At 29.4% G+C, this 27255-nt stretch overlaps 4 protein-coding genes across 7 annotated transcripts; 3 read left to right on the forward strand and 1 right to left on the reverse strand.

Moving 5' to 3' along the window:
- Positions 1-751: 751 nt before the first annotated feature.
- LOC103577703 (histone H2A) lies at positions 752-2147 on the reverse strand. The gene has a single exon (XM_008558475.2). It carries the CDS (start codon positions 2110-2112, stop codon positions 1735-1737), a length of 378 nt encoding a protein of 125 aa, XP_008556697.2. The 5' UTR covers positions 2113-2147; the 3' UTR covers positions 752-1734.
- Positions 2148-2471: 324 nt separating this feature from the next.
- On the forward strand, positions 2472-3352 carry LOC128669000 (histone H2B-like). The gene has a single exon (XM_053742955.1). The coding sequence runs from the start codon at positions 2484-2486 to the stop codon at positions 2856-2858; it is 375 nt and encodes a 124-aa protein (XP_053598930.1). The 5' UTR covers positions 2472-2483; the 3' UTR covers positions 2859-3352.
- An 8721-nt stretch (positions 3353-12073) lies between these two features.
- On the forward strand, positions 12074-14775 carry LOC103577701 (uncharacterized). 2 transcript variants are annotated; one of them, XM_014442329.2, is made up of 2 exons: positions 12074-12318; positions 12842-14775. In XM_014442329.2, exon 2 carries the CDS (start codon positions 12847-12849, stop codon positions 14701-14703), a length of 1857 nt encoding a protein of 618 aa, XP_014297815.1. In that variant the 5' UTR covers positions 12074-12318; positions 12842-12846; the 3' UTR covers positions 14704-14775. The 2 variants fall into 2 exon arrangements, with proteins under 2 accessions (XP_014297815.1, XP_014297816.1); XM_014442330.1 differs by having other exon boundaries at positions 12074-12219.
- A 4637-nt stretch (positions 14776-19412) lies between these two features.
- LOC103577706 (uncharacterized) lies at positions 19413-24973 on the forward strand. 3 transcript variants are annotated; one of them, XM_008558479.3, is made up of 3 exons: positions 19414-19700; positions 21763-22032; positions 22099-24973. In XM_008558479.3, the coding sequence occupies exons 2-3, from the start codon at positions 21768-21770 to the stop codon at positions 23163-23165; spliced, it is 1332 nt and encodes a 443-aa protein (XP_008556701.2). In that variant the 5' UTR covers positions 19414-19700; positions 21763-21767; the 3' UTR covers positions 23166-24973. The 3 variants fall into 3 exon arrangements, with proteins under 3 accessions (XP_053598924.1, XP_008556701.2, XP_014297814.1); XM_053742949.1 differs by having other exon boundaries at positions 19413-19602; positions 21763-24972; XM_014442328.2 differs by having other exon boundaries at positions 21763-24972.
- The last annotated feature ends 2282 nt before the right edge of the window (positions 24974-27255 follow it).

Consider the following 27255-nt stretch of genomic DNA (forward strand, 5'->3'; position numbering starts at 1 on the left):
CGAGTTCGCAGCTAATTTATCACCTGATTATTATTAAAAAAAAAAAAAAGGATTTTGTTCTAAATTTTTTTATGCATAATATGACATGTCAAAATTAAATTATAGAACTTGATGGCATTGTTGTTAAAAAAAATGAATTCAAAATAAAAAATTGGTCATTGTTACAACAGGGGTTATCAGGTATATATGGTTGAGTGTTTCTCAGAAACAAAATCTCTTAATACAAACTATAGACTGCACATTAATGCACTAATACTGTCTAATTTAGCGGAATGCGCTTTTATCTTTTTGATAAGATTCGTTCTTTTAAGAGAGAAGCTTGGCCAAAGTTTCTGACGAGAGTGAGAGAAAAAAAAGAAAGAACGCCTGCTAAAATAGAAATAAAATTTAATAATTAGTGTTTTATTATTAATTTATTAATACTGTTTCGAAAGATTATAAATTAAGGAGTCAGAAAAGTCACTTAGACAATTTTAGAATACCCATTTGTTGATTGATTAATTTTTCAATAATTCTCAATTCTTATTTTTTCGCCTAACAGCTGATCAAGTTACCGACCGTGCATTTTTTTTACCTATGTCCAGTCTTTGTAGAGTATTAAAAATTCACCTTGCTTTGGAAAAACTGATTGGTAAACCAGGACTTTTCCCTGAAAAAAGACCCAACCTCTCTATTCTAGCAACTTAGCATTATAGAATATGTATGATACGTTTACTTTATAATATATTTTTATTCATCAGCTTTATATGTAACAATACATTGTTGTTTTATATTAACATTGCAGATCAGTGCTCCCGTAATAAAACATTGCACTGTGTTTATCTTTAATAGGATATATATTGTTTATACGTTTCCATATTTATTCATACAAGCATAGCTAGCTTTTTGAAGAACAAATTTGAAAACACCTCATTAGTTTCTATGTGTATGATGTGGTATGACGTATATGCCAAACAAACCAAGAAAAAAATGTCTCTTGCGCAGGCGTAAACAGTTCAGTTAATCACCGCTTGGATTACGCTTTCCAGTAGGCAACATCATTTTTGGTTTAAGTTTCTGCTACACATGCGCAATAATCGCCGAAAAGTATAGTAGGACTATTTATATTAAAGTAAAAGTTGCAATTAACTCTTCAGAGAGTATATCTAAATGTCGACTACTACAGCACTAAAAAAATATCACTATGAATACAGTCGAGTTTCCATTAGGTCCGAACTTCCCCTCAATCTTGTCTTTCAGAACGAGATGCTAAAGGGTGCGTTCTAATAAGCGTACACAACGCTCAAAATCCCATCTAAATACATGTGAGCGTGGCGTTGTGAACGTCAAGTGGAACGCACCCATAGTGTCGTATGTGTCAGTGGGTATCTGCATAATTCACATAGATGTAAAAGCGCGCATGCGTCTAGTGTACTCTTCAAAGAAGGAGCATTCAATAAGTTTGAATTTCTAGGAAATTTCTGTTCCTCTGTAGAACGACTATCAAAGTTAATGGAATTCGACTTTTTATAGAATTAATGACCTAGAATAGAATAATGGACGCGTCAGCAAAAAGACAGTTAGGATACTAAAGTTGAATATTATTTATCATTTTCATATCAACAATTGAAATTTTACGTAAGTAATATTTGCATCAAATGACGAGAATTTAATAACTAAAGAATTTCGTACGTTTTGAAAAATTTGGTGGCCCTGAAAAGGGCCGTTTTGTTTATGTAGAGATGGGATAGTAATTTAAGAACTGCTTTTTTCGGTTTTCTTGGGCAATAAGACAGCTTGGATGTTGGGCAGAACTCCACCTTGAGCGATGGTAACTCCAGAAAGAAGTTTATTTAACTCTTCATCGTTACGGATGGCCAGTTGGAGATGACGTGGGATGATACGAGTCTTCTTGTTGTCACGAGCAGCGTTACCTGCTAACTCGAGTACTTCAGCGGCAAGGTATTCCATAACAGCTGCTAAGTACACTGGAGCACCAGCACCAACACGTTCAGCGTAGTTGCCTTTGCGTAACATACGATGGATACGACCCACTGGGAATTGAAGACCAGCACGACTTGAACGGGTCTTTGACTTTCCCTTTACTTTACCACCTTTACCGCGACCAGACATAATTATAAGTTAGAGTGAACGGAACACGTATTTTACTCAAGAGCGTCAGAGACAAATTATGCTCTTCGCAGCAAAAGTCACTGTATTTCACAACTTTACGTTGGTTACTGCGAGCCACTCACAGTGAAGAAATTATCCCCTCCATCGATACTTTTTTTTGATTCGATCGCAGTTTCCGACGCAATTAATATTGTTATTATTTTGTTTCGGTACCTGCGATCCAATCGGATTACGGGTATCCCTTCCATCCGATAGTACGCAATATCATTGGTTCGGTCATACCAATGCGTCAGCTGTTAAAAACGAAACGAAAGGTTGGCCAATTCACATTTTGACTCCAGTCGTGTACTAGTGTTGAATCAGTTATCATCATGCCCCCTAAAACGAGCGGTAAAGCTGTGAAAAAGTCGGGCAAGGCCCAGAAGAACATCACCAAGTCCGATAAAAAAGGACGCAAGAAGAAGCGTAAGGAAAGTTACGCCATCTACATCTACAAAGTGTTGAAACAAGTTCATCCTGACACTGGAGTTTCCAGTAAAGCCATGAGCATCATGAACAGCTTTGTCAACGACATCTTTGAACGTATCGCAGCTGAGGCGTCCAGACTTGCGCACTACAATAAACGTTCGACCATCACCTCCCGGGAAATTCAAACTGCAGTGCGACTGTTATTACCCGGTGAATTGGCTAAGCACGCCGTCAGTGAAGGAACCAAGGCCGTCACCAAATACACCAGCTCTAAATAAACTTCCTAATCCCTCAATAAACCAAACGGCCCTTTTCAGGGCCACCAAATTTTTTAAAACGTACAAATGCTTCTCAATTTCGCTGTATCCTAGTTGAAATATTTATAATTACTTGATATATAATAGATCAACAATTTACGTGAAGGACTTGGAGTTTGCACTATATTTTACACCAGGATCGTTCTGGCTTAGATGCTAAAAAAGGCTATTTTTGTAAACTTTCCAAAAAATTAATTATGGGAGATATTGATATAAAATTCGTTCAACTTATTAAATGTACTCTCGAAATACATAACATAATTTTAGAAGTGATACTTCAGACACAGTAGGAAAAAATTTAAGTGGTACATTTGATGTCAAATGTAAGGTAGGTATGTATTTGTGTGTATGTATAAGCATGCATCAATGTCTGTCTGGATCTAATAGTTAAATGAGTAAATATATTCAAGTATTTATATTCACGGTCGAATAGGTAACTCGGAGCCTCAAAATCTAATCTAAGTATTTATACTTCAGGACTTCGTATATTATATAGTTTATGAGCATTCTCATATGATATACATATTGTGAATATATACTCATCTAAAATCACTCTGCATCCTTATAGTATAATTTAATCTTTTAAATCAATTAGCGTGTAAACAAGTAAAACTATATTCAACGATGTCTCGCAAGAAAAAAAATCTGGGCGTCGGTTGACCCTGCAGGCCAGACCCAAAACTTCCCGCTGTTTCCGACCTCAAAGAGCTCGAAAACATTAGTGTAGATATATTTTCGAGCTCGAAAATGCTATCACATGCAATTGTTTTTTTTATGATCTTTTCAAGCTCTAACAAGTTACCTGTTATGCTGAAGTTTGAAAATTTAAAAATCGAAAATCATCAATGAAGCGGTTTTTAAAATTTAGTTCCTGATTATGTTCAGTAAAATAAGTGTATTGAGGCAGAAATCAATATCGGGGGTCAAAATCAAGATTTAAATAAGTTTTGACTCATGTAAGAAACAATAAAATATGAAATATCCGATAAAAATATTAAAAACTACGTTTTATCGATTTTTTTGTTGATACTATGATTTAAACTAAAAACCAAGTTCGATGACATTATATGATCAAAAGAAACCATAAAAAAGATGAGTTGGTATGATATCAGGCACATTTTAGTACGTTATATTATGATTTATCCGGAAAAAATAACATAAAATGTTATTTTTTTAACTTTTCAACGCCGATATCTTTTGAACTAATCAATCGATTTTGATAGTTGATGTGGCAATCGGCGCGTTTTATTGAATTCTAGAGCTGATTAAAATTTGAAATCGATCGCGTCAGTCGTTTCGAAAATATTTCGAAAAAACCGTTTTTTACCATTTCTTTCTCCCGCGATAACTCTCGAACGAATTATCCGATTTTGATGTTTGAGGTGGCAATCGACGCGTTTTATTGAGTACTAGAGCTGATTAGATTTTGAAGTCGATCGTATAAGTCGTTTTTTGAGAAATCGATAAAAAAACTAAAAAAAAAATTTTTTTTTTTTTCGTAATTCGCCAATATTTTCGAGTCTGTTCGATCAAATAATCGGAAATTTTCAGGAAAGTTGATGGCCAACAAGCTCTTTCGATTGCCACCTCAATCATCCAAATCGATTCATTAGTTCAAAAGTTACAAAGAGTTTACATACATACATACATACATATACACACACACACACACACACACACACACACACACACACACACACACACACACACACACACACACACACACACACACATACACACACTCGGATATCATTCTGAAAATAGTCAGAATAGCTTCCTAGGACCTCAAAACGTCGACATCTGATGAAAACTCGATTTTCGAAAATCGGGGTGAAAACAATAACTTCCCGAAATTTTTGAAAATCGTCGATTTTCTTAGTGGGAAGTTAAAAAATCTATCTCGATAACTATACATATATATGTATACATATATACCTTAGGGTGCCTCAAAAAAAAACTTTAATTTTTTTTTTCTCTTACCCCCTGAAACGTTAATAGTTGCCGAAAAAAAAATCCTCCCAAAAGATGGGCTCTCTACCTCAACTCTAATAGCTCACTATTTTAATTTTAATTTCCCATATGATTAACATATAAAAATTTACTTCTTCATCAAAAGTGTAATTACTCGTAAGCTTCTCAATATTTTTCAAATTTATACACAGATCTTTAAAGCTGATTCCTCAAACTTTCCAAAACCCTATGATAAGTCAAAATTATCGCCAATGGAAGCTAACAGAAATAAAAATGAAAATAAAAAATTTCATTTTGAAATACAAAAACGATACATTTTAGATAACTTTAATTGGCGTTTCAATTATAAGAATTATGACTTATCGTCGGGTTTTTTAAGTTTGAGGAATCAGCTTTAGAGATCTATGCTTTAATTTTAAAAATATTGAGCAGCTTACAAGTATTTACAGTTTTAACGAAAAAATAAATTAATTCCATGTAAATCAGATGGGAAACTAAAGATAGCAGGCGTTTTGATCCCCGAACAAAATATTCCCGGACGAAATATCTCCAGAGAAAATATCACCAAGACAATATTTAAAAGTATAAATATAATAAATATATATATTAGGGTGTGTCAAAAAAATCGACTGTTTTTTTCGAATGGCCGTGGAATTCAGTCAGAGGATGTCAAAATAAAGTTTTTGTGAAAATATGAGCTCTTAATATTCATATTTAGAAGCCGCGAATCATAATTTTCTATTTTCTATATAAATAAATAAAAATTAAACGTTCGACAAAAAAAATCTCTTATCATTTTTTGATAAATCCGTCTGTTGAAAAGTTATTGGAGCTTGAAGTCGAATTTATAGTAAATTTCGAGTTCTTTTTAATTTTCCGGCGAAACTATCAGATTTATCACGAAATGTCATAGGATCTTTCTTGCAGAAAATTTGATTCCCGACAAATTATCTTGAATAAAATTTTCTTAAATTTCGCATAGATTCCTAGTTATTTACATTTTAATGTTAAGCTCTTAAAATCGATCAGAACACTATTTTTTTGGAAGCTTAGCATTAAAATGGAAATAACTAGAATAGAATGCAGAATTTAAAAAAAATTTATCAGACGTAATTTGTAGAAAATAAAAGTGTCTGCAAAAAAGATTGTATGACATTTTATGATTAGTCCGATAGTTTCGCCAGAAAAGTAAAAAGATGTCGAGATTTACTCTAACTTGACTTCAAGCTCCAATAACTTTTGAACAGATGGATTTATCAAAAAATAATAAGAGACTTTCTTTATAGAGCATTCAATTTCCTACAAAAAAATGTATTGAGAATTTTGGGATTCTCATTAGTTGCCATGGTATGAAATTCAGAACGAGCAAAAACAAGTTCTTCGAATTTTATCAAATTTTGACGTCGGATATCTTGTGAATAGTTGAATTTATGCAAAATTCATAAAATGCTTTTTTTTTAGATCAGTAAATTTGCTACAAAATGTGTGAGGAGAGATTTTTTGTATCTTGATTTTTTCAGAAGTTATGTATTTTTTACCATGTTACTAAATGAAAAACCGAAAATTATCAATAGCCACCTCTAAATATCAATATTAAGAGCTTAAATTTTAACTGTCACCATATTTTAAGATACCTTTTCGATTTTTCAATGTTCATTGAAAAAAAAAAAAAAAAAAAAATAGTCCCCTAATTTGAAACAGTTTAATATATATATTAGACTGAGCCAAAAAAATCGTCTATTTTTGCACGATTCATGATGCGAAGCATCAAAGAGTGCTTTACGATCGAAAAATTATTTTCGCCTCACTTCGGCAACTATTTTAATTATTATACCTTTGTTGATTCACGGAATTAAGATATGTTGCACACCATTTTGAAGATAATTTAATGGAGATTAATTCCATACTTTTCAAAAATTTATTTAGTTCAATAAAAACCGAAAAATCATCAAAATAGTTTAAAAAAAATTCCTGTGCGTCAAGTATGAATCTCGTATACACGATAACTTGCGAGAAAATCCAGTAATTGAATGAAATTTTTTTTTTTAAATTCTTTGAAAGATTTTTAGATCCCCTATTGAAAATGGCTAGGTAACTCAGTGTCGTTTAATCACAATTAATAAAAGAAGCAAAAGACTGTAAAACTATACATATGTATATATATCTATGTAAAATTAATATGGATGGTGATACATCTAGGGCGTGTTCAGAATTATACTCTGAAGGTGAAGAATTACCTATCCAGGTGTAATTGGTACCTTTGTAATGTTAAATCGCACCTCGGATTCGACTAAAGGATATTTCTGAACGCAGGATTTGAATATTTTCTCTTCCAGAGTGTGTTTCTGAACATGCCCCTATACATTATACGTACATTTATTCCACCAGGGGCGCTTGCACACTATTTACCGTCCTAGTACAGCTGTTTTTTTTGTGTTATTGCTAATTGGTAAGCCTGAATTTTTTCAATTCAATTTTTTTTTTAATTGATTTTATTTACATATATTTTTTTTTGTTATTAATCAAGATATTTTGAAAAAATTCTTTTATAATTTAAAAAAATTACTAATATAATTAAAAAAAAAAAAAAAAACAACAAATTTTAATGATAGAAAATTGTAAATATTTTAAATTTATTCGTACTTCCCGCCATTTTTTTATTTTTATTTTATTATTTCATAACAAATGAGCATTATGAGTCGTGCACTTTCGGATTTTTCAAATTTTGTTTTCTTTCGATACTGTGAAAATATTATTCCTGATGACCAAAAAAAATTATTGTGCAAGTTTGAGCCCTTAATATTGATATTAAGAGGTGTATCGTTACGACTATTCGTTTTTTGATAGAAATTTCATTTTTCACCTAAAACTCGTAAATCATCTATCTGAAAAATTTGAGCAATGTATATTCCTAAAGGAAATTGAATTCCCTACAAAAAATAGTAAATTTCGAGATCCTTTCACTTTTCCAGCGAAACTATCAGACTTATCGCAAAATGTCATCAGATCTTTTTTTGTACACGGAAAAAAAACTGTGGTTCTTCTAACCACAATATTGTACTAAAACATTCGGTTTTGGACTCTGTTCAATAAAAATCGTTAACTAGCTAATTATAAAAAAAAAAAAAAAAAAAAAAAATGGTCACTAAAAATATCCTAATCCTGTAATAATTAAATAAGATTTAATTTAATGAGACAAATAACTCTATCGACTAATAGTTTATGATTTGTCAAATAGTCATGCACGTAAAATAATTATTTGAATTGAATTCATAATTTAAATTGACGTTTTAAACATTGACATTCAGAGACTCAGTTTCTGACCTTCAGAATTTTTCAGGTCGCAGTTTCTGACCCTCAAACTTACACAAACCATGATTAAGTTATGAACTACTTACTAAGTTTCAATCAACTAAAATTATTATTAACATAAATGAATTCAATATTTATTATAACAAAAACATAGTTTTTCAATATTTAAAATATAAATAATTAAAGTCACTTTGGCTAGCGCTTGTTCTCATTATTTTCATCGTAACTCGTTGTCTTTTTTTTTTTAAACTCTTTAATAAAAAAACAATAAAAAAATTAATTTTGTCACAATAAATATGTTATTCAACCAAAAGAGTCATAACAATTTAATTACTATCGAAATTGACATTATTTTTACAATAATTTCATCACTCCAAGAATATGTGTTTTCAAAATCTAATTATGATCTTTTATTTTTAAAAATGAATATTAAATGTTAATTTATGACTGTATTATGAATAATAGTAGAAAATAATCTAAGAAAACTATAAATATTAATATTTTTACATTTTATAGACATGTAATTGAACAGATAAGCTCGCTCGCACAAGTTAGAATTATAGGGTCAACAACTCCATCATACTTTTAAAATTGAGTCTAGTTATTGGGCCTCAAATTTCAACAACAAAACTCATTTTAATATGTTCTATAAATGTGTAAAAATACATTTTAATTAAATATTCATTTATCCATCTATTTTTAGTTAAATATTTTTACTTACCTGATAATTAGTGCACGGATTCAATCGTCGTACCTCTTAACGTAAACTGTTTAGACTCTACTTAAAAAATGGATTCCTCAGCCACTTATGGCTAAAATATTTTTTTTTATTCAGTTGATATTTTCTAAATTGGCATTAATTAGGCTCAGAATAAATTACAATAAATAAAGAAAAAAATGATTTTTTTTTATGCACGCCTTAAACGCGAAGCGGAGAGGTTGTACTTTATAACGAACTTGTCACGGTCAAGCGATTTTCTCGCATTAAACTGTATGTATTATTTTCATATCACATTGACAGGTTAAAAAAATCACATTAATATAAAGAGGAAACACTAATTAATAAGACTGATACTTTCATTAAGTTGTCCGATACGTATTATAATAAATAAAATTCAATAAAAAATATGTATCGTGGACGTCAGTTAGTCCGTAGTCCAAAAAAAGTGTATGGCACAAATATCTCGTAAACGACTTGACAAAATAAGTTTATTTTTTTCACTGTCTTCAAAATTATGCAAAGAAGGTCCTTTTCGAAAATCACTACTGTAGTCCTTCTCGTTTTTTTATAACAAATCATTTCTGTTAAAACCGGCACCAAGTAAACAAATACACACTACATCCACTTTTTCATTTTATCGGAAATGTTTTTTTTTATCATCGAACTTTGCTGACATCATAAGGTTCTATCATAAGGTTCTACTTTACCATCAGATAATTTTTTTTATTGCTAACTGTCATAGAATTAAGAAAATTTGGTAGTCAAACCTCCAACAGTTAACCCTTACTTCAGTTTCAAAGATTATATTTTCAAGCCCTTAAAAACGAAAAACCAGAATTTTTTACCATACCGTTTAAGAAGTATAATTAATTACACTTTCGTAAAAATACAGGGCCTCTTATGGCTGTCTTTTATTCAACTTAACAGGAAGTTGATGATTTGTAAAAAAATGGCATAATTAATCTAGGCAAAAAGACTATTCAGTCTACGATATAATATCTAAAATATCTATCTACCAAATTTCGAAACAATTTACCTCATGGTTTTTTTTAAATTAATTTTTTTGTGTGACAGAAAGATTTCTGTCTTTGATTTGTAACTTATTCTGCGCCCCTCTTATTTATACTAGGGAAAGATGGTGGTTCTGCTGTGCGCGCAAAATTTAAATTATTGTTTACATTCAAAGAATAAACATATATTTATATGATGATCGTTAAATACTGGACTGGTAATAAATACAAACCAAAGAGTTAAATGAATAATAATCATGAATACTTATCATTAATAAGATAAGATGTGTAAAAATTACGGGAAAGTTCATATTTCAATTATTAAAATTAAACAAAAAATAATTAATGTTTTTTATAAATTAAAAAATTATTAGGTGTGAAGATTAGTACATTATTTATATTTATAAATAAAAATAAATATTTATTTGATGTATATGGGGTATTAGATTGATAAAAAAATACAAATTAAATAGTTGAAGAGGTAAACTATATATTAATAATTATCACTGTTCAAATGGTAACAATAAATTGTGTCAAATTAATTTTTTGTCATTAAAATAATAACAATTTATTAACTTGGCTGATCTGTGCCATACTATCACCGATTTCATTATTTATTTAACAATTTTTTTTCTTATTAAATTGTGTGTCAGTTACATTTACCGTATTATTATGAACTGTCAAAAATTTACCGGGATTATAAGGTATATTTACTACACATACACGTGATACACTTTAAACTGTCAAAGAAACTAGTGTAAACAGAAGTACCAATTTTCATAAAATAACAACTGTGGTACTGTTTAGTTGCAGTCGAAACAATTTATGTAATTAAAAAAAAATTATTACCATTTGTTTCTGCATATTAATTATAGCTTATAAAATATAATTATTAATTATCTTAAATTATTATGAACTTCATTGAATGATTGAAATCAAAAAAAAAAAAAATAATAATTTTGATACTGTTTTGACTTCGGAATGCGGCTACCAAATTACCTTAACTAAATTAAAAAAAAAAAAAAAAAAAAAAAAAAAAACAATTTTCTTGCTAGATGTTTATTAAAAAATTTTGTAATTAAAAATGAAAATTTATAATTTATAAATTTTATTGGAACATGAACGTTCGAGGCGTGCACTTATGGATTTTTCAAACTTTTTTTTTTTAATTATCGCTTTTTAAGTAAAAAAAAAAAAAATTGAAAAGGACAGTAACTGGGCCAGGGTCAATAACTGGGTCATTTACCTAAGTCGATTTTTTTGCGCCATTCTATTGTATTGGAAACTGACAAACTGGGTTACGCAGTCTAGTGGTCAAAAATGAAACTAATGATAGCTTACAACAGTCAAATAAATACACGGTAAATGCATACTGTTAACATCATCAATAAATTTTATACAACAAATTATTAAAAAATAACAATTTAAATAGAAGTTGGAATATTTAGAGAACGTAAAAAGTAAAAAAAAATTGAGTATTTTGTGCAATAAGAGATATCGAACTAAAGCAAATAAAAAATTTAAACGCGGTTTTCTATAAATTTCCGGAGGCTGGTGATCGTTCAGTGTCATAAGAAAATTTTTTTTTGATAATTTGGAAAAAGTTGATAAATAAAATGTTTGGAAGAAGTTATTGAAAATAAATTAAGTTACTCTTCAAATGAAAGTTTGCTCCGTACATTTAAAAAAGAACCGATTATATATTGTCAGATACGTTTGTAAAATTTAACTTAAAACTTAAAAACTAAAAATATTATTTTTGTTTTTTTAAGTAAATAAATATTAATTATAATAATAATTTAATATTCTTTAATTTTTGTAATTTTTGCAATAATATGATGGGGGTTTCTTTCACATGAAACATTTATACAAAAAGCGCGGTAAGTACGATTACATATTTATCATTCTTTTCGCTGATTATTCCTCATTTAACTAAATAGGCAACAAAAAAAATTCTTTCGGGATCATATATATTTTCTGGTTTAAGTTTTTACCGGTCCAAGATAATTTGTTTATGAAATTTAATAACTTTTCATTTGTTTACCCTACTATCACATGGGTTACGCATTTAAAAATGTAAGCTACTGTCCGACATGTTCAAGCAACGCCTCCGTGTCGGTTCCCAATACTACTATACATGCAGTTTGTTTATGTGTTTTTAAATCACATGAATTTCTCGGTTGAATCAACGTGTTCGTACTATTTAATTTAATAATCGTAAAAGTGTAGTAAAGTGGTTCATCAGTTCAAATTATAAAATTTTATTCTTATATTCAATGCATATGTGTAAATTATAAACATTAGCAGTGTAAGTTACTAGTTAAAAGATAAAAAACTATTTAGAGGAAAAAAATAACACATTGGTAAAATTTTAATTGATAGGTTATCTTAACCCATCAATATCATTGTTAGTATTCCTAAATTATAATTATTATATTGATATATACACACTGAAAGACTAATTTATCTTATACCAATAAGAATTAATCGTACTTAAAGTACCTAAACGTTTCTTGTAGTTTGAGTCTAATGTTATTTTACTATTCCCCGGCTAGCTCCATAAAAATCAGTTTTATAAAAAAAAATCTAGGAACCCTGCGGACCAGCCCTGGAACTTCCTACTATTTTCGAGCTCTTTGAACTCGAAAACATTATTGCCAATATATACTGGAGCTTGTATTTCTTAATATCTATAAGTATTTTTCTTTAAAGTATTAAATCAAATTTAAATTATTAGATTTTTTTAATCTATATTGTCGAATTGTAGGATTTCGGTTATTTACTTATCATCAATTTAATTATTTTATTTATTTTAATGACTTATTGGAAGATAAATATTTTTTCTTAACAGTATTTCAAGTTCAAGTTTCATAAAAAAGTATTATGATTAGACCCATATAGTTTAATATAATACACTTATGAATTTCCAGATTTTATGATGGCAGAATCTAGTGGAGATGCTATTCCAATCCAAAATTATCAGGAAGATGTTGTAGTTGTTCCAATCGATGTTCATCAACGTCATAATTGTCAAGTCAGTCAGATTTTTGATCCAGACAAGGCATTAAAAATTGCAGAAGCGCAGCCAAACAATCTTATTCCTAAAAAAACGCGAACTGAATATTTTCGAGAGTACAAAGCTCGGAAAAGAATTCGCATTCAATCCACTAGTGACACTCCTTCAATTGCCCTTAAAAAAGGTGATACTTTAAATGCTGGTGGTAATTTAAATAATCCGTTTGAATTTGTTGCATTACCTTGTCGAGACATCAATACGACACGTAGAAAAAACAATGCTGAGTATATGCGAGAGTACAGAGCCCGGCAAAAAATTCGCCGTCAATTAACTAATGGTACTTCTTCAGGTGTCCATCAAAAAGATAATGTTTTACAAGCTGATGACATTTTGAGTAATCCGTTTGAATTTGTCGGATTACCTTGTCGAAACGTCAGAGTGCAACGTAGAAAATCAACAGCTGAGTATATGCGAGTGTACAGAGCTCGGAAGAAAATTTGCATTCAATCCACTAGTGATACTCCTTCATTTGTCATTAAAGAAGATAGTATTTTACAAGCTGATAATGATTTAAATAATCCGATTGAAGGTGTCAAATCACCTTGTCAAGACATTAAAGCCCTACGTAGAAAAACACTGGCTATGTATATGCGAGAATACAGAGCCCGAAAAAAAAATCTTAATCAATCAACCAGTGATCCTTTAGTTATCCCTCAACAAGAAAATGATATTTTACAAGCTGATGATTCAAATAATGTACATAAATTTGTTGAATTACCTAAGCCCAACTCCAAAGTGACACGTAGGAAAATGCGAACTGAGTATATGCGAGGGTACAGAGCCCAGAAAAAAATTTGCATTCAACCCATGAGTGATACTTCTTCAGTTGCCCATCTTCAAGAAGATGATATTAGCTCTCAAACTTGTGATGACCCAAGTAATGCGCATGAATTAGTCGAATTATCTGACCAAGACATCAACGCAGTACGTCAGAAAAGAGCAACTGAGAGTATGCGAGAACACATTCCCGTTAAATTAGAACCATTTCAAGAATCGCAAAATCAAGTACCATATCTTGACGAGAGTGAAAATGCTACTCTGTTATTTAACAGCGATTTTCACCGTCATCAGCTTGCTCATGAAGAAATAAAAATGGAATTTGTGGAAAATCCATTTAATGGCGTTTGTTCAGCTTGTAACGGACTATGCTTTAAATATGATTTACAACCTCCATCTTCCGAACATGAAGATATTTTGAAAATTATAGTTCCACATCTTGATAAAGATGATATTTTAATATGTAATACATGCAGACAATCTTTGGACACGAAAAACATTCGAACCATGGCTGTTTATAACGGATTCGAATTTCCACGGAAACTTGAACATTTACCCTCGTTAGACTTAATTTCAGAAAGATTGATTTCTCCACGAATTCCATTCATGCAAATACGACGACTGAGGCAAGTTAATGGTCAATATGTCATTCATGGTCAAGTAATTAATGTTTCCGATTGTATCTATACGATGGTCAATAGTCTCCTTAAAAATATTGCTGATGATCACTGTATCAATGTGGATGTTAAACGAAAAAAAATTTATAAGTCGAGTTATTTACACGGTATAGTCAACAAAGGTACCATAAAACTTTGGTTGAAATTTTTAGTGAAATCTCCACGTTATACTACGTATTATATAAAAATTGATCAGTTTTCTTTCGATGGTGTTAACCTTGAACCAAAATCTTATAACTCATGCTGTAGATTTAAAAGATAGACCAATAACAATGATACTTTTTGTGAATGTATATAATAAAATAATTTTGAATCATGATTTAAAATAGGAATTTTGTTTATACTGATACCTTTTCGATTGTATCAATTTTTAATATACAGTTTAAAATAATAATAATAATAAATTAATAATAAATGTGTTACTCATATACAAGATTAATTTAAAATAAAAGTTTATTATAGCATTTAATAACTGCCAAAATAATCCACTTTTCTGCGTGTACACATTTAGCGATACCCGCACCGATTTTTTTTTATTTATTTCGGACTTTTTTTATACTCAAAAATAACTGGCAAATGTAACCCCTTGAAAAGTAGATATGTCGCTGGCAACGTTGATATCTCAATAACGGCTCACTTAAAATGAAAAAATAAAAAATACAAAGATAATTTTTTTTTTCACTGTTTATAGCAAAAAAAAATCGTAAAAATTAAAATTTTAATACGGTTACAGAATGCGCTGAAGCTATTACATGTAGAAGAAGTGGTTAAAATTGCATAGGAATCAGTTCAGTGGTTTCAGAGAAATCACCGTCGCCTACCCATAAAACGTTGTTTTGAAAATAGCCCGTTGAAAGGTTAATTTTTTTTAATGAAAATTTATGACTTTTACCTTAACCAGCGATACCTGCACCATATAAAATGCCTTATATCTCTTCGAAACCCGGGTCTAAAATAAAACTTTATTTAGACGTGGTTTACCAAGTCGAAATTTGGAGCTGTTTTTCACAAGACAAACTTGAATTTTTTTTTACGGAGACATGAAATGCAGTAAGTTTTTGCCTTGGTTTAGACTTAACTGGCTTACTTGGTCACGATTTCAGACGAAAAAGTCTAAATCAAGTCGAATTTGACTTGGTTTAGACTTATTCGACTTAAAATGTGAGGCAAAAAAGTCAAAATCTAGTCGAAACTGACTTGATGAAGACTTATTTGATTTAAATTATAAGGTGAAAAAGTCAAAACTAAGGTGAAAAAATTTGTATAGATTGAGGTGAAAGTAAGACGAATAAATAACTTTTTTTCAACTTGATTTAGCAAGTCAAAAGTAAGGTGAATGACTATCGTGCTCGAAGTAAAGACGAATAAGTTCAAACTAAGACCATAAAATACGAATGAGTTGAAATAAGTTGAAACTAATATGGAAAAAATTGAATTTAAGTCGAAAAAGTCGAGATATTATCGGAAAATCGTCAGCAAATCGAAAACTTCAAAAGAAAATAAGGCGAAGTGAGCCTGAATTAAGTATTATTTTTGACCCGGGAAATTTAATTTTTTTCACTGTAGCCTTCTTCTGAATTTTGTTCTGGCCTCTTTGAAGCAAGCAGCTGGTTAAATAAATAAAGGCAGAAAGGAAGGATTAAACAAAAGACAGGTTGGGTGAGCGCGCTCAGCTAGTAAAAGTCACGAAATAACATATTTAAACTGCTTCGATCGTTTTTACATTTTTGATACATTTACTGCCGAAAAATGTAAAAAAAAATCGATTTTTAAAAAGTTATAAACTATTATGATCCCTTACTTGTACAATTAACGAACTAATGCTATTATAATGTTAGTGTGAATTTTACGCAAGCGAAATGACAGCTCCAGCAATGAGCAGATTCGTTACTTTTCTTTGGACCTTTTGGGTATCTACGTATTTACACTCTTATTTATACGAACAAAATTTCTAGCCGATGCATCTGGAAGGATTGTTTTAATATTAATTTTCAATATCCAATCCCTGAGTATCATAATCTTCAAATCAATTTTCTGATGAGTACAAAAAAATTAAATACTACAGAATTTGATTTGAGTCTGATATAGATATGACCGTCGCGACTACGTTATTGAATAGTATTACTCAATCGGAGTTTCCGGCAATTATCAATGAGTCTAGTTTATTCAATACAACTGAAGAAAAGTCTCAGTCTGGCTCTTCAATCCTTTTTGAATTCGCTGACAATTCAAATGAGCCGGTTTCTATACAAATAATACAAATGTTCGGTATGATCTAGTGACGAGCACTGAACTACTTGCGCTGCTACTTAACACCTGTGTTTTTCTCCTCCTACATATATATCTTCTCCTAACAAATTTTTCTCTTATTGTCATTTACATTAAAAATTTAAGAAAATAAAAACCAAATTGACAAAATGTCGATACCTAATAAACGAATTTCCATCGTATCGTCCATCCATCGTCCAAAGACTTTATTTTTTTTTTTTGTTGTTAACTATAATGTTATAAACAAATCGATACGATGGAAATTCGTTTCAGAATAAATGCTGTCAATCAGTGGCTATGTATATGCGAGAATACAGAGCCCGAAAAAAAAATCTGAATCAATCAACCAGTCATCCTTTGGTTATCCCTCAACAAGAAAATGATATTTACAAGCTGGTGATGATTTAAATAATGTACATAAATTTGTTGAATTACCCAAGCCCAATACCTTTCTCATCGGTACTCTGGAGTTTGAAAAACCCCATTTGTTTCTAACATTAGTTAATGAAAAAAAAGGTCTTTGAACGATACGATAAAAATTCGATTGAAGAAAAATGCTGTCGATTCGACGTAAAAAGTAAAAAAAATTGAATATTTTGTGTAGGAAGAGATTGTTGGACTCAAGCAAATGAAAAATTTGAACGCGGTTTTCTATAAATTTCCGGAGGCTGGTGATCGTTCAGTGTCATAAGAAATTTTTTTTTGATAGTGTGAAAAAAGTTGATAAATTAAATGCTTGGAAGAAGTTATTGAAAATAAATTAAGTTACTTCTCTAATGAAAGTTTGCTCATCACCTTTGAAAAAAACCGATTCTATATTGCCAGATACGTTTCAAAAGTTACTTTAGCAAAAGTTTACATACAAAAGTTTCGTTGAGTTTTTCGTCAAATTTCCGTCAACTCCGGACTTTTCCATTTTTTACGACGATTTGTATGCAACTTACTATTGAATTTCACGTAAGTTTACGCGTAAACTACTGACTGAATTAGAATGCAAATTTACTTCAAAAGTTGACTAGAAAAAAGTTGTCATCAATTTTCAGGCAAATTTTATGCCGTTTTTTTGTTAATTTGACTTGAAAAATTGTGAAGTATCGTTTTATCGTCAAATTTTAGACATTTTCATGTATAAATTGAAGAAAAATTAATCGCAAATTTTTATTTTCAACTTTTACAGTCAAATTGTCGGAAAATTCGGACAGCAAATTTCGGGTGATTTCAACATCAATTTACCGTCAACTTCAAGCTAATGTGGCTATTAGGGTACAGCTTAGAGCATTAATGCCTGGTCACATTATTTCTCACTTGGAGTCAATCTATTGAAATGTATGGTAAGCGCTTGAAAAATAATGTTGGTTACTCTGGAGCGCAAGTAAAACGTGAATTTGGCATATTTGTGATGTTAATTAAAATGGCTAGTAGTGGAAGAATTTGACAGTTTTAGGTAAACAAATAAATATAAACAGTGGAAGAGGTTATCTTTAATGTGAATTAATTCGAATCAATAAAATTGTCGGATTTTATTTCATTAACATGTCGAATTTTTTTTTATAGATAATTCATTTAATTAATATTTAAGTTTTGAAATAAATTATAATTTTATAAATTATCAATTTATTTAGAATATTTTTCAACATATTCCTTCACAATGTCTAACATGTCCAGATTCACTTAAGCATCTGTCAATGTGAGCATTTAACGAATCACATGCTCCATATTACCCTGGATTTATTTCTCATGAGATTTATTTCTCATTAACAAGTATACTTGTTATCGGAAGGACACAGATTCCAAGCCCAGCAGATTAATTTTATAAATATTTATTTTGAAATCAAGTCTTTTGTGCAATTGTTTATTTATCTATATGTTTAAATATAGATAATTATATTCATCCAAATGTTTAAAAATTGGTGTTTTTTTTTACAATTATAAATTTATTCTTTTATTTATTTATCTATATTATATTTATTTTTATTTATATTTATCTGCAATTTTTTTTACTCAGGAAATTAATTATTTTTTTTTTTCATCTATATTTTTAATTATACTGAATTTTTTTTATCAATTTATATAATTATAAATTTTTGTTTTTGCAATTTTTTATAATTATTAGCTTAATCGAATAGATTAATGTATATTTATCTTTTTTTTTTATTTGTAAATTTTTTTTTTTTTTTTTAAATTAAATTATCCGTTTCTTTGTTCACCATATGTTTTTTTTTATTATGTATTTTTTATATAGTTTTTTTCATATATCAATATTTATAATTTTACAAATTTTTTGTTAGACGATTTTAAAAATGCGCGCAATTTTTTTTTTCTCAGTTTTAATTGGCTAATTTTTTTTTTAGAGTAGTTTTCATTTTTCTGTTATTTTTATTACCGATATATTTTTTTATCCATTTAAATTATTACCTAAGTATTTTTTTACTGTTTGTTTTTTTTTTTTATAAATTTTTTATATTATCTACTTTTTTATCTATTTAAATTTAATTTTCTAAATGTTTATTTATCTTTAGTTTATTTTACCGATTTGAACGTCACCCGTCGTGAATTTATGGCCAATATTGTACATTTCAATAGATTGACTACGAGTGAGAAATAATGTGACCAGGCATGAATGCTCCAAGCTGTACTATATCACATGGGTTACGCATTTAAAAATTTAAGCTACTGTCCGACATGTTCAAGCAACGCCTCCGTGTCAGTTCCCAATACTACTCTACATGCTGTTTATATGTTTTAAAATCGCATGAATGCCGCGGTCAAATCAACGTGTTTATAATATTCAATTTGATAATTGTAAAAGTGTAGTATAATGGTTCATCAGTTCAAATTATAAAATTATATTCTAATATTCAACGCATATTTGTAAATTATAAACGTTAGCAGTGTAAGTTACTAGTTAAAAGATAAAAAAACTATTTATAGTAAAAAAAACACGTCGGTTAAATTTTTATTTATAGGTTATCTTAACCCGTCAATATCATTGTAAGTATTCGTAAATTATAATTATCATAAGGTAAATGTCCCAATACCGGAACGACGAAGGGTATATGACTGATTTTTATCGTTTTAAAAATATTTAAATAAATTATAAACCAAAATAATTTATTACATCATATAGAATAGACATTTACCAATTCAAAAATAATCAAATTAGTTCATTTTTCTTAAATTTAATATAAAAAAAAATTTTTTTTCTATGACACCCAAAAGACCCAATACCGGAACCCTGAAATAACCTTGTCCCAATACGGGAATTCGGTTGTCCTAATACCGGAACAGTAAATAAAATGTTATTTTTTGCATTTATTCATGGTGAAAATATTAATGATTATTAAATAATATGAATGTAAAACGAGTATGAATGTAGCAGACATCAGAGAACTTTAAAATTATAAATAAATTAGATAAATAATTAAAAAAATAATATTTACACAAAAGCACTATTAATTTCAAAATTTTTTGAATTCGAATTTTTTTTAATTTTATATTATTAATTATTTACTCGATTTATTAATAATTTTAAATTTGTCTGATGTCTGCTATATCACACCCATAATGTAAAATGTATTCAAAATTTTAAAATGATTGAATATTCAATGAAAATAAATATTTTGAACTAAAGAATAGAAACAAAATAAATCATTTGAGGCTATACTAGAAAAATAATTGAAAAAAAAACTAAAAACAAAAATTTATTTTTTATGATTTAAATTAGAGTTTATCTATACTTAATCTATTTTTTATAACAATTATACATACTTGATTTAGCCAGTCAATAAAACTCACCGTTAATGTCTATCGATAACATTAATATGATTGGCTGTTCCGGTACTAGGCACGGGTTCATTTTGGTGTACCAATAGACGAACAGTAAAATTTATATAATAATACTATTTTTTTCATATTTTTAATATATTTTCTTGAATTTTATGTCATTCAAGATGCATATACAAAAAAAAGATTATTGAAAAGTAATTCTATGCATTTTCTATAAGCTTAAGACCATTGACTGATTTCTTAGCAAAACCATTAAGAGACCATGAAGCTTAAATAACTTTTGAACAGTGGGATTTATCGAAAAATGATAGGAGACGTTTTTGGTAGAGCGTTCAATATCCTACAAAAATATTTACTAGGCATAAAAATCCGTTGATTGGTTTGTAAGCTAGAAAATTATGAAAAAAAAAAAAAAAAAAAAAAATTTCCCTTGTTATTTAAATGAAAAATAGAAAAATGGATCGAGGCACCCCTTAATATCATTATTAAGAACCCGGATTGATACAAAAATTTTTATTTTTAGTTATACTTTCAATTTTTGGATACTACAAAAAAAAATTTGTTGTTTTTTTTAAACACCCTAATGTATATCTATATATTAGTCAATTCGAATTGTTTTAAATCATTTTAATTTGTTTTGAATTATTCCAAATCATTTTTTTAATCAGTGTTTCTTGTATTTTGAGAAAAATGTTATTTTACTATTTAATATGAACTAGTATTTTTTAAATGACTATATACTTGTTTTGATTATTGATATTAATGTCTTAGCATTAACCGTTTGTACATCGGTAAATATTCTTATTCTCCTGCACTTTTGTATAAAAAAAAATTACAAGTGGTAATAACGTAAGATAGAGTCAATTTTAGATACCCCGGCTAGCTCCATAAAAGTCAGTTTTATTAAAAAAAAAATCTGAAAACCCTGCAGACCAGCCCCGGAACTTTTCGCTTATATATATATATATATATATATATATATATATATATATATATATATATATATATATATATATATATATAGTTCACCACACATATTTTTATTAAACGTATTAAATTGAATTTAAATTATTAAATTTTTTTAATGTATATTGTCAAATTGTAGAATATCGGTTATTTACTTATCATCAATATAATTGTTTATTTATTTTAATGACTTATTTGAAAATAAAGATTTTTTCTTAACAGTATTTTAAGTTCAAGTTTCACAAAAAAGTATTATGATTAGACCCATATAATTTAATATAATACACTTATGAATTTCCAGATTTTATGATGGCAGAATCTAGTGGAGATGCTATTCCAATCCAAAATTATCAGGAAGATGTTGTAGTTGTTCCAATCGATGTTCATCAACGTCATAATTGTCAAGTCAGTCAGATTTTTGATCCAGACAAGGCATCAAAAATTGCAGAAGCACAGCCAAACAATGTTAAACCTAAAAAATCGCGAGCTGAGTATTTTCGAGAGTACAGAGCTCGGAAGAAAATTCGCCTTCAATCAACTAGTGGTACTTCTTCAATTATCCGTAAAGAAGGTAATATTTTAATAGCTGGTGGTAATTTAAATAATCCGTTTGAATTTATTGGATTACCTTCTCAAGACATCAAGACCACACGTAAAAAAAACAAGACTGAGTATATGCGAAAGTACAGAGCTCGGAAGAAAATTAGCATTCAATCCACTAGTGATACTTCTCCAATTGTCATTAAAGAAGATGGTATTTTACATGCTGATAATGATTCAAATGATCCGAATGAAGCTGTCGGATTACCTTGTCAAGACATGGACTCCGTACGCAGAAAAATACTAAATCAGTATACGCGAGAGTACAGAGCCCGAAAAAAAAATCTCAATCAATCAACCAGCGATCCTTTGGTTATCTCTCAACAAGGAAATGATATTTCACAAGATAGTGATGATTCAAACAATGTACATAAAGTTGTTGATTTACCTTACTCTGACTGGAAGGTAGCATGTAGGAAAATACGAGCTGAGTATATGCGAGGGTACAGAGCCCGGAAAAAAATTCACGTTCAATCAACTAGTGATACTTCTTCAGTTGTCCATCATCGTGGAGATGATATTAGCTTTCAAACTCATGATAATTCAAGTAATGCGAATGAATTAGTCAAATTATCTGACCAAGAGATCAACGCAATACGTCAAAAAAGAGCAACTGAGCGTACGCAAGAGCACATTTCCGTTAATTTAGAACCGGCTCAAGAATCGCAAAATCAAGCACCATATCTTGACGAAAGTGAAAATGCTACTTCGTTATTTAACAGCGATTTTCACCGTCATCAGCTTGCTCATAAAGAAATAAAAATGGAATTTGTGGAAAATCCATTTAGTAGCGTTTGTTCAGTTTGTGACGGACTATGCTATAAATATGATTTACAACCTCCATCTTCCGAACACGAAGATATTTTGAAAATTATAGTTCCACATGTCGATAAAGATGATATTTTAATATGTAATACATGCAGACAATCTTTGAACAAGAAAAACATTCGAACCATGGCTGTTTATAACGGATTGGAATTTCCCCGGAAACCTGAACATTTACCCTCAGTAGACTTAGTATCAGAAAGATTGATTACGCCACAAATTCCATTCATGCGAATACGACGACTGAGGCACGTTAGTATGTCATTCATGGTCAAGTAATTAATGTTCCAGATTGTATCTATCCGATGGTCAATAGTCTCCTCAGAAATATTGCTGATGATCACTGCATCAATGTGGATGTTAAACGAAAGAAAATTTATAATTCGAGTTATTTACACGGTATAGTTAACAAAGGTACCATAAAGTTTTGGTTGAAATTTTTAGTGAAATCTCCACGTTGTACTACGTATTATGTAAAAATTGATCAGTTTCCTTTCGATCTTGATAATCTAGAAGCAAAGTTTTATAACGCATACTCCAGATTCAAAAGATAGACCAGTAATAATGATACTTTTGTGAATGTGCATAATTAAATAATTTTAGATTACGATTTAAAATAAAAATTTTGTTTATATTGATACCTTTTTGATTCTATCAATATTTCAATATACAGTTTAAAATAATAATAATAATTTATTTTTATTTATTTAACGCTATCTGCAATTTACGATAGTTTAACATAATAATAATAATAATAATAATAATGTATAGTATATAACCGTAAAATTGCTCGATTATAATTATCTCAATGTGCTAATAACACAAAATACCAATTTCCATATTAGAGATCATTTAACATTTTGAAACTGCTTTTTTAACCCTTTAGAGTCAGAGGATCTTAAAACGTCTATGTGTGAGGCTAGTGGGGAGAACGCGAATCGTAGAGTCCCGTTGCGTTCATCGACAGAGCCGCAGTTAGTATTGTTGACGTGAGGAAATAGCCTCTGAAAGTAAGGTTAGAAAAATTTACAAAATTTCATACATTGCTATGTAATTGCAATATTACTTAACTATATTGATAATGAAGCTAAATGCTGTTCTTACTTTGAATTTAAGTCCTTTGATATTCATAATTTAATAAATTAAAAACAAAAAATAAAATTATTTTTTATTTCCCGCCCAGGTGAAATTTTTTCACTTGTAATACGGCCCTGTCACATTTGCTTCGCGCTCTTTCTAATTCTATCGGGCTCCGCCAGACCGAAGCGTGGGGTTTCAAGGTCAGGCTCTAAAGGGTTAATAAAATTGCATCTTATTTGATTTTCTTTCAAACGGTTGATAAGAAAAGAAAAAGAATCAATATTTATATTAGGTGAGCGACAAAAGTTAATAGTTAACAAATGTTTTTAGCCGATGCATCTGGAAGGATTGCTTTAATATTAATTTTCAATATCCAATCTCCAAGTATCAGAATTTTTAAATCATTTTTTTTATGAGTAAGGTAAAGTACCCAGTAGTTGAACAGGTTTCAAAGTAAAACGTATTTGACCTTACTTTTAATACATAAAGTTGTAATTATTAGTTCAAAGTGGTGATTTTCATGAAAATATAAAAAATTTTGAATCGATTAAAGCACAAAGTAACGCAGATAATTGAATATTTATATTTTGATAACGGTTTTAAGATAGACTATAAAAGGAGTAGTTCTTGAACAATCAACTCTGACAAGCCGCAGTAGTTGAACACTCCGGGAGTAGTAGTTGAACTAATAAAATATATGGCAACCAGGCACACCAAAATTTTTCAACGTTTTATTGAAATATTAAAAGAATTATAACATATTATTAAATAATATTAAAAATAATACTGTGAATACTTAATATGATCATTAAAAAATGAGAAATATTTGTATTAAATTATTTAATTACATTTTTTATTACTAATGAATTTATTTATTTAATATTTAACAAACTTGATTGTAAATTTTACCAATTGTAACTGATTATTTTTTATTAAAAAATAAATGTTACACGGAAAGAAAATTATGGGAAGTGTTCCTACGCATTATGGGATTAGTTCCCATAATGGTATAGGAACTGTAGCCATACTATTATAGGGATGGTTCCTATACATTATGGGAACCATCCCTATATTAGTCTGGGTACAATTCCCATACCATTATGGGAACCATTTCCATAATGGTATGGGAATAGTTCCTATACCAATATGGGAACCATTCCCATAATATTATAGGAATTATTCCCATAATGATATAGGAAATATTCCAATTGCATTATGGGAACCATTCCTATAATGTTATATGAATTGTTACTATAATTTATGGGAATGGATCGTATAATTTATAGGAATAGTTCCTATATATTATGGGAATGATTCCCATAATATTATAGGAAGTCTTCCTATAAGTTATAGAAACCATTCCTATAATTATAATGACCATTCCTATAATGGTATGGGTAGCATTCCCATAATTATAGGAACTATTTCTATAATTATGGGAAACATTCCTATAATAATAGGAACTGCTTTCATAATTTATGGTCGTAATTCCTATACTGGAATAGGAAAGAATTTCACATAATTATGGGAACCATCCCAATAATTTTCTTTCCATGTATTCATAATTTTCATCTTACCTATATGTTGTGAACTTTTTTTGGTTAGAAAATAATAAAAATTTATTTTGATGAGACAGATACGTTTTCACACGAAATCACTTAAAATTATTACACTAATTGTTGATGAATCACTCATACTTTATTTTCGTATATCTTTTTTAAAAAATAAATAATTAAATTTAATTATTTGTCATTGCACTAGAATACATTTCACGCTGTTCACCTACTGCTGCTATGAAAATTACATGGACCCAATACTTGAACATGTAATACCATCTTGTTCAAGTTTCGGGTACCGCTTTGAACATTGGGAGGTATAGTTAGACGCTAAAATTTAATATAAAAACTTTAGTTTATGTCTTTGCAAAAAATATATAGTATTTAGAAAAGACTATTTTATTGGGTGGTGCAATTTTGTTTACTTAAAATGATGATATGTCTTTTTTTTTACTGATTGTTCAGCTTACAGTATAGCATCTTTTTCATGCAAAAAATAGCATCTATCGGCTATTCTCGACATGGCAACTTCAAAGTTAAAAAATATATAATTTTTTTTATTTATAATTGGAACAACTTACAGAAATCAATTACTGTATCATTAAATAATTATAACATGCGCATATTACTCATAATATATATACGGATTTTGTACAATAACAATTCTAAAAGTCTGTTCAACTACTGGTCCCATTTTTAGAAGTGTTCAAGTACTGGGTACTTTACCTTACAAAAAAATTAAATACTACAGGATTAGATTTGACTTTGATATAGATATGACTTTCGCGACTACGTTATTAAATAAATTAAGCATAATCAATTGATGGCGTTTAAGTAAATTTTAAAAATACGTTGAACGCATTTCGGAATGCACCTAAAGTTATATGAACTTTAATAATGAAAAAATGAATTTTTTTTTCTTAATCATGAAAATTTTAAACAGCCACAACTTCTCAAGTAATTGCCCGATTCATCCCATCATAGAACTCAATCAAAGTAATAGCCTATAGAGAAAGTGTAGAAAATTTTATCGATCCGATAAGGATTGGAGGTGCTATTTTGGTGACAAAGCTGGTTGTTGTAATTACAACATTTGTTAACTATTAACTTTTGTCGCTCACCTAATATAAATATTGATTCTTTTTCTTTTCTTATCAACCGTTTGAAAGAAAATCAAATAAGATGCAATTTTATTAACCCTTTAGAGCCTGACCTTGAAACCCCACTCTTCGGTCTGGCGGAGCCCGATAGAATTAGAAAGAGCGCGAAGCAAATGTGACAGGGCCGTATTACAAGTGAAAAAATTTCACCTGGGCGGGAAATAAAAAATAATTTTATTTTTTGTTTTTAATTTATTAAATTATGAATATCAAAGAACTTAAATTCAAAGTAAGAACAGCATTTAGCTTCATTATCAATATAGTTAAGTAATATTGCAATTACATAGCAATGTATGAAATTTTGTAAATTTTTCTAACCTTACTTTCAGAGGCTATTTCCTCACGTCAACAATACTAACTGCGGCTCTGTCGATGAACGCAACGGGACTCTACGATTCGCGTTCTCCCCACTAGCCTCACACATAGACGTTTCAAGATCCTCTGACTCTAAAGGGTTAAATAGCCTGAACTGTATTAAGAAGTCTTATATGTATGCTGAGACCAAATTGTTATGAAATGAAACATTAAAACAGTTACTATAAAATTTTTAGCTTTTATGTAATAAGAATAGAG

Source organism: Microplitis demolitor, chromosome 2, assembly GCF_026212275.2.
Source record: "Microplitis demolitor isolate Queensland-Clemson2020A chromosome 2, iyMicDemo2.1a, whole genome shotgun sequence".
NCBI lineage: Eukaryota > Metazoa > Arthropoda > Insecta > Hymenoptera > Braconidae > Microplitis > Microplitis demolitor.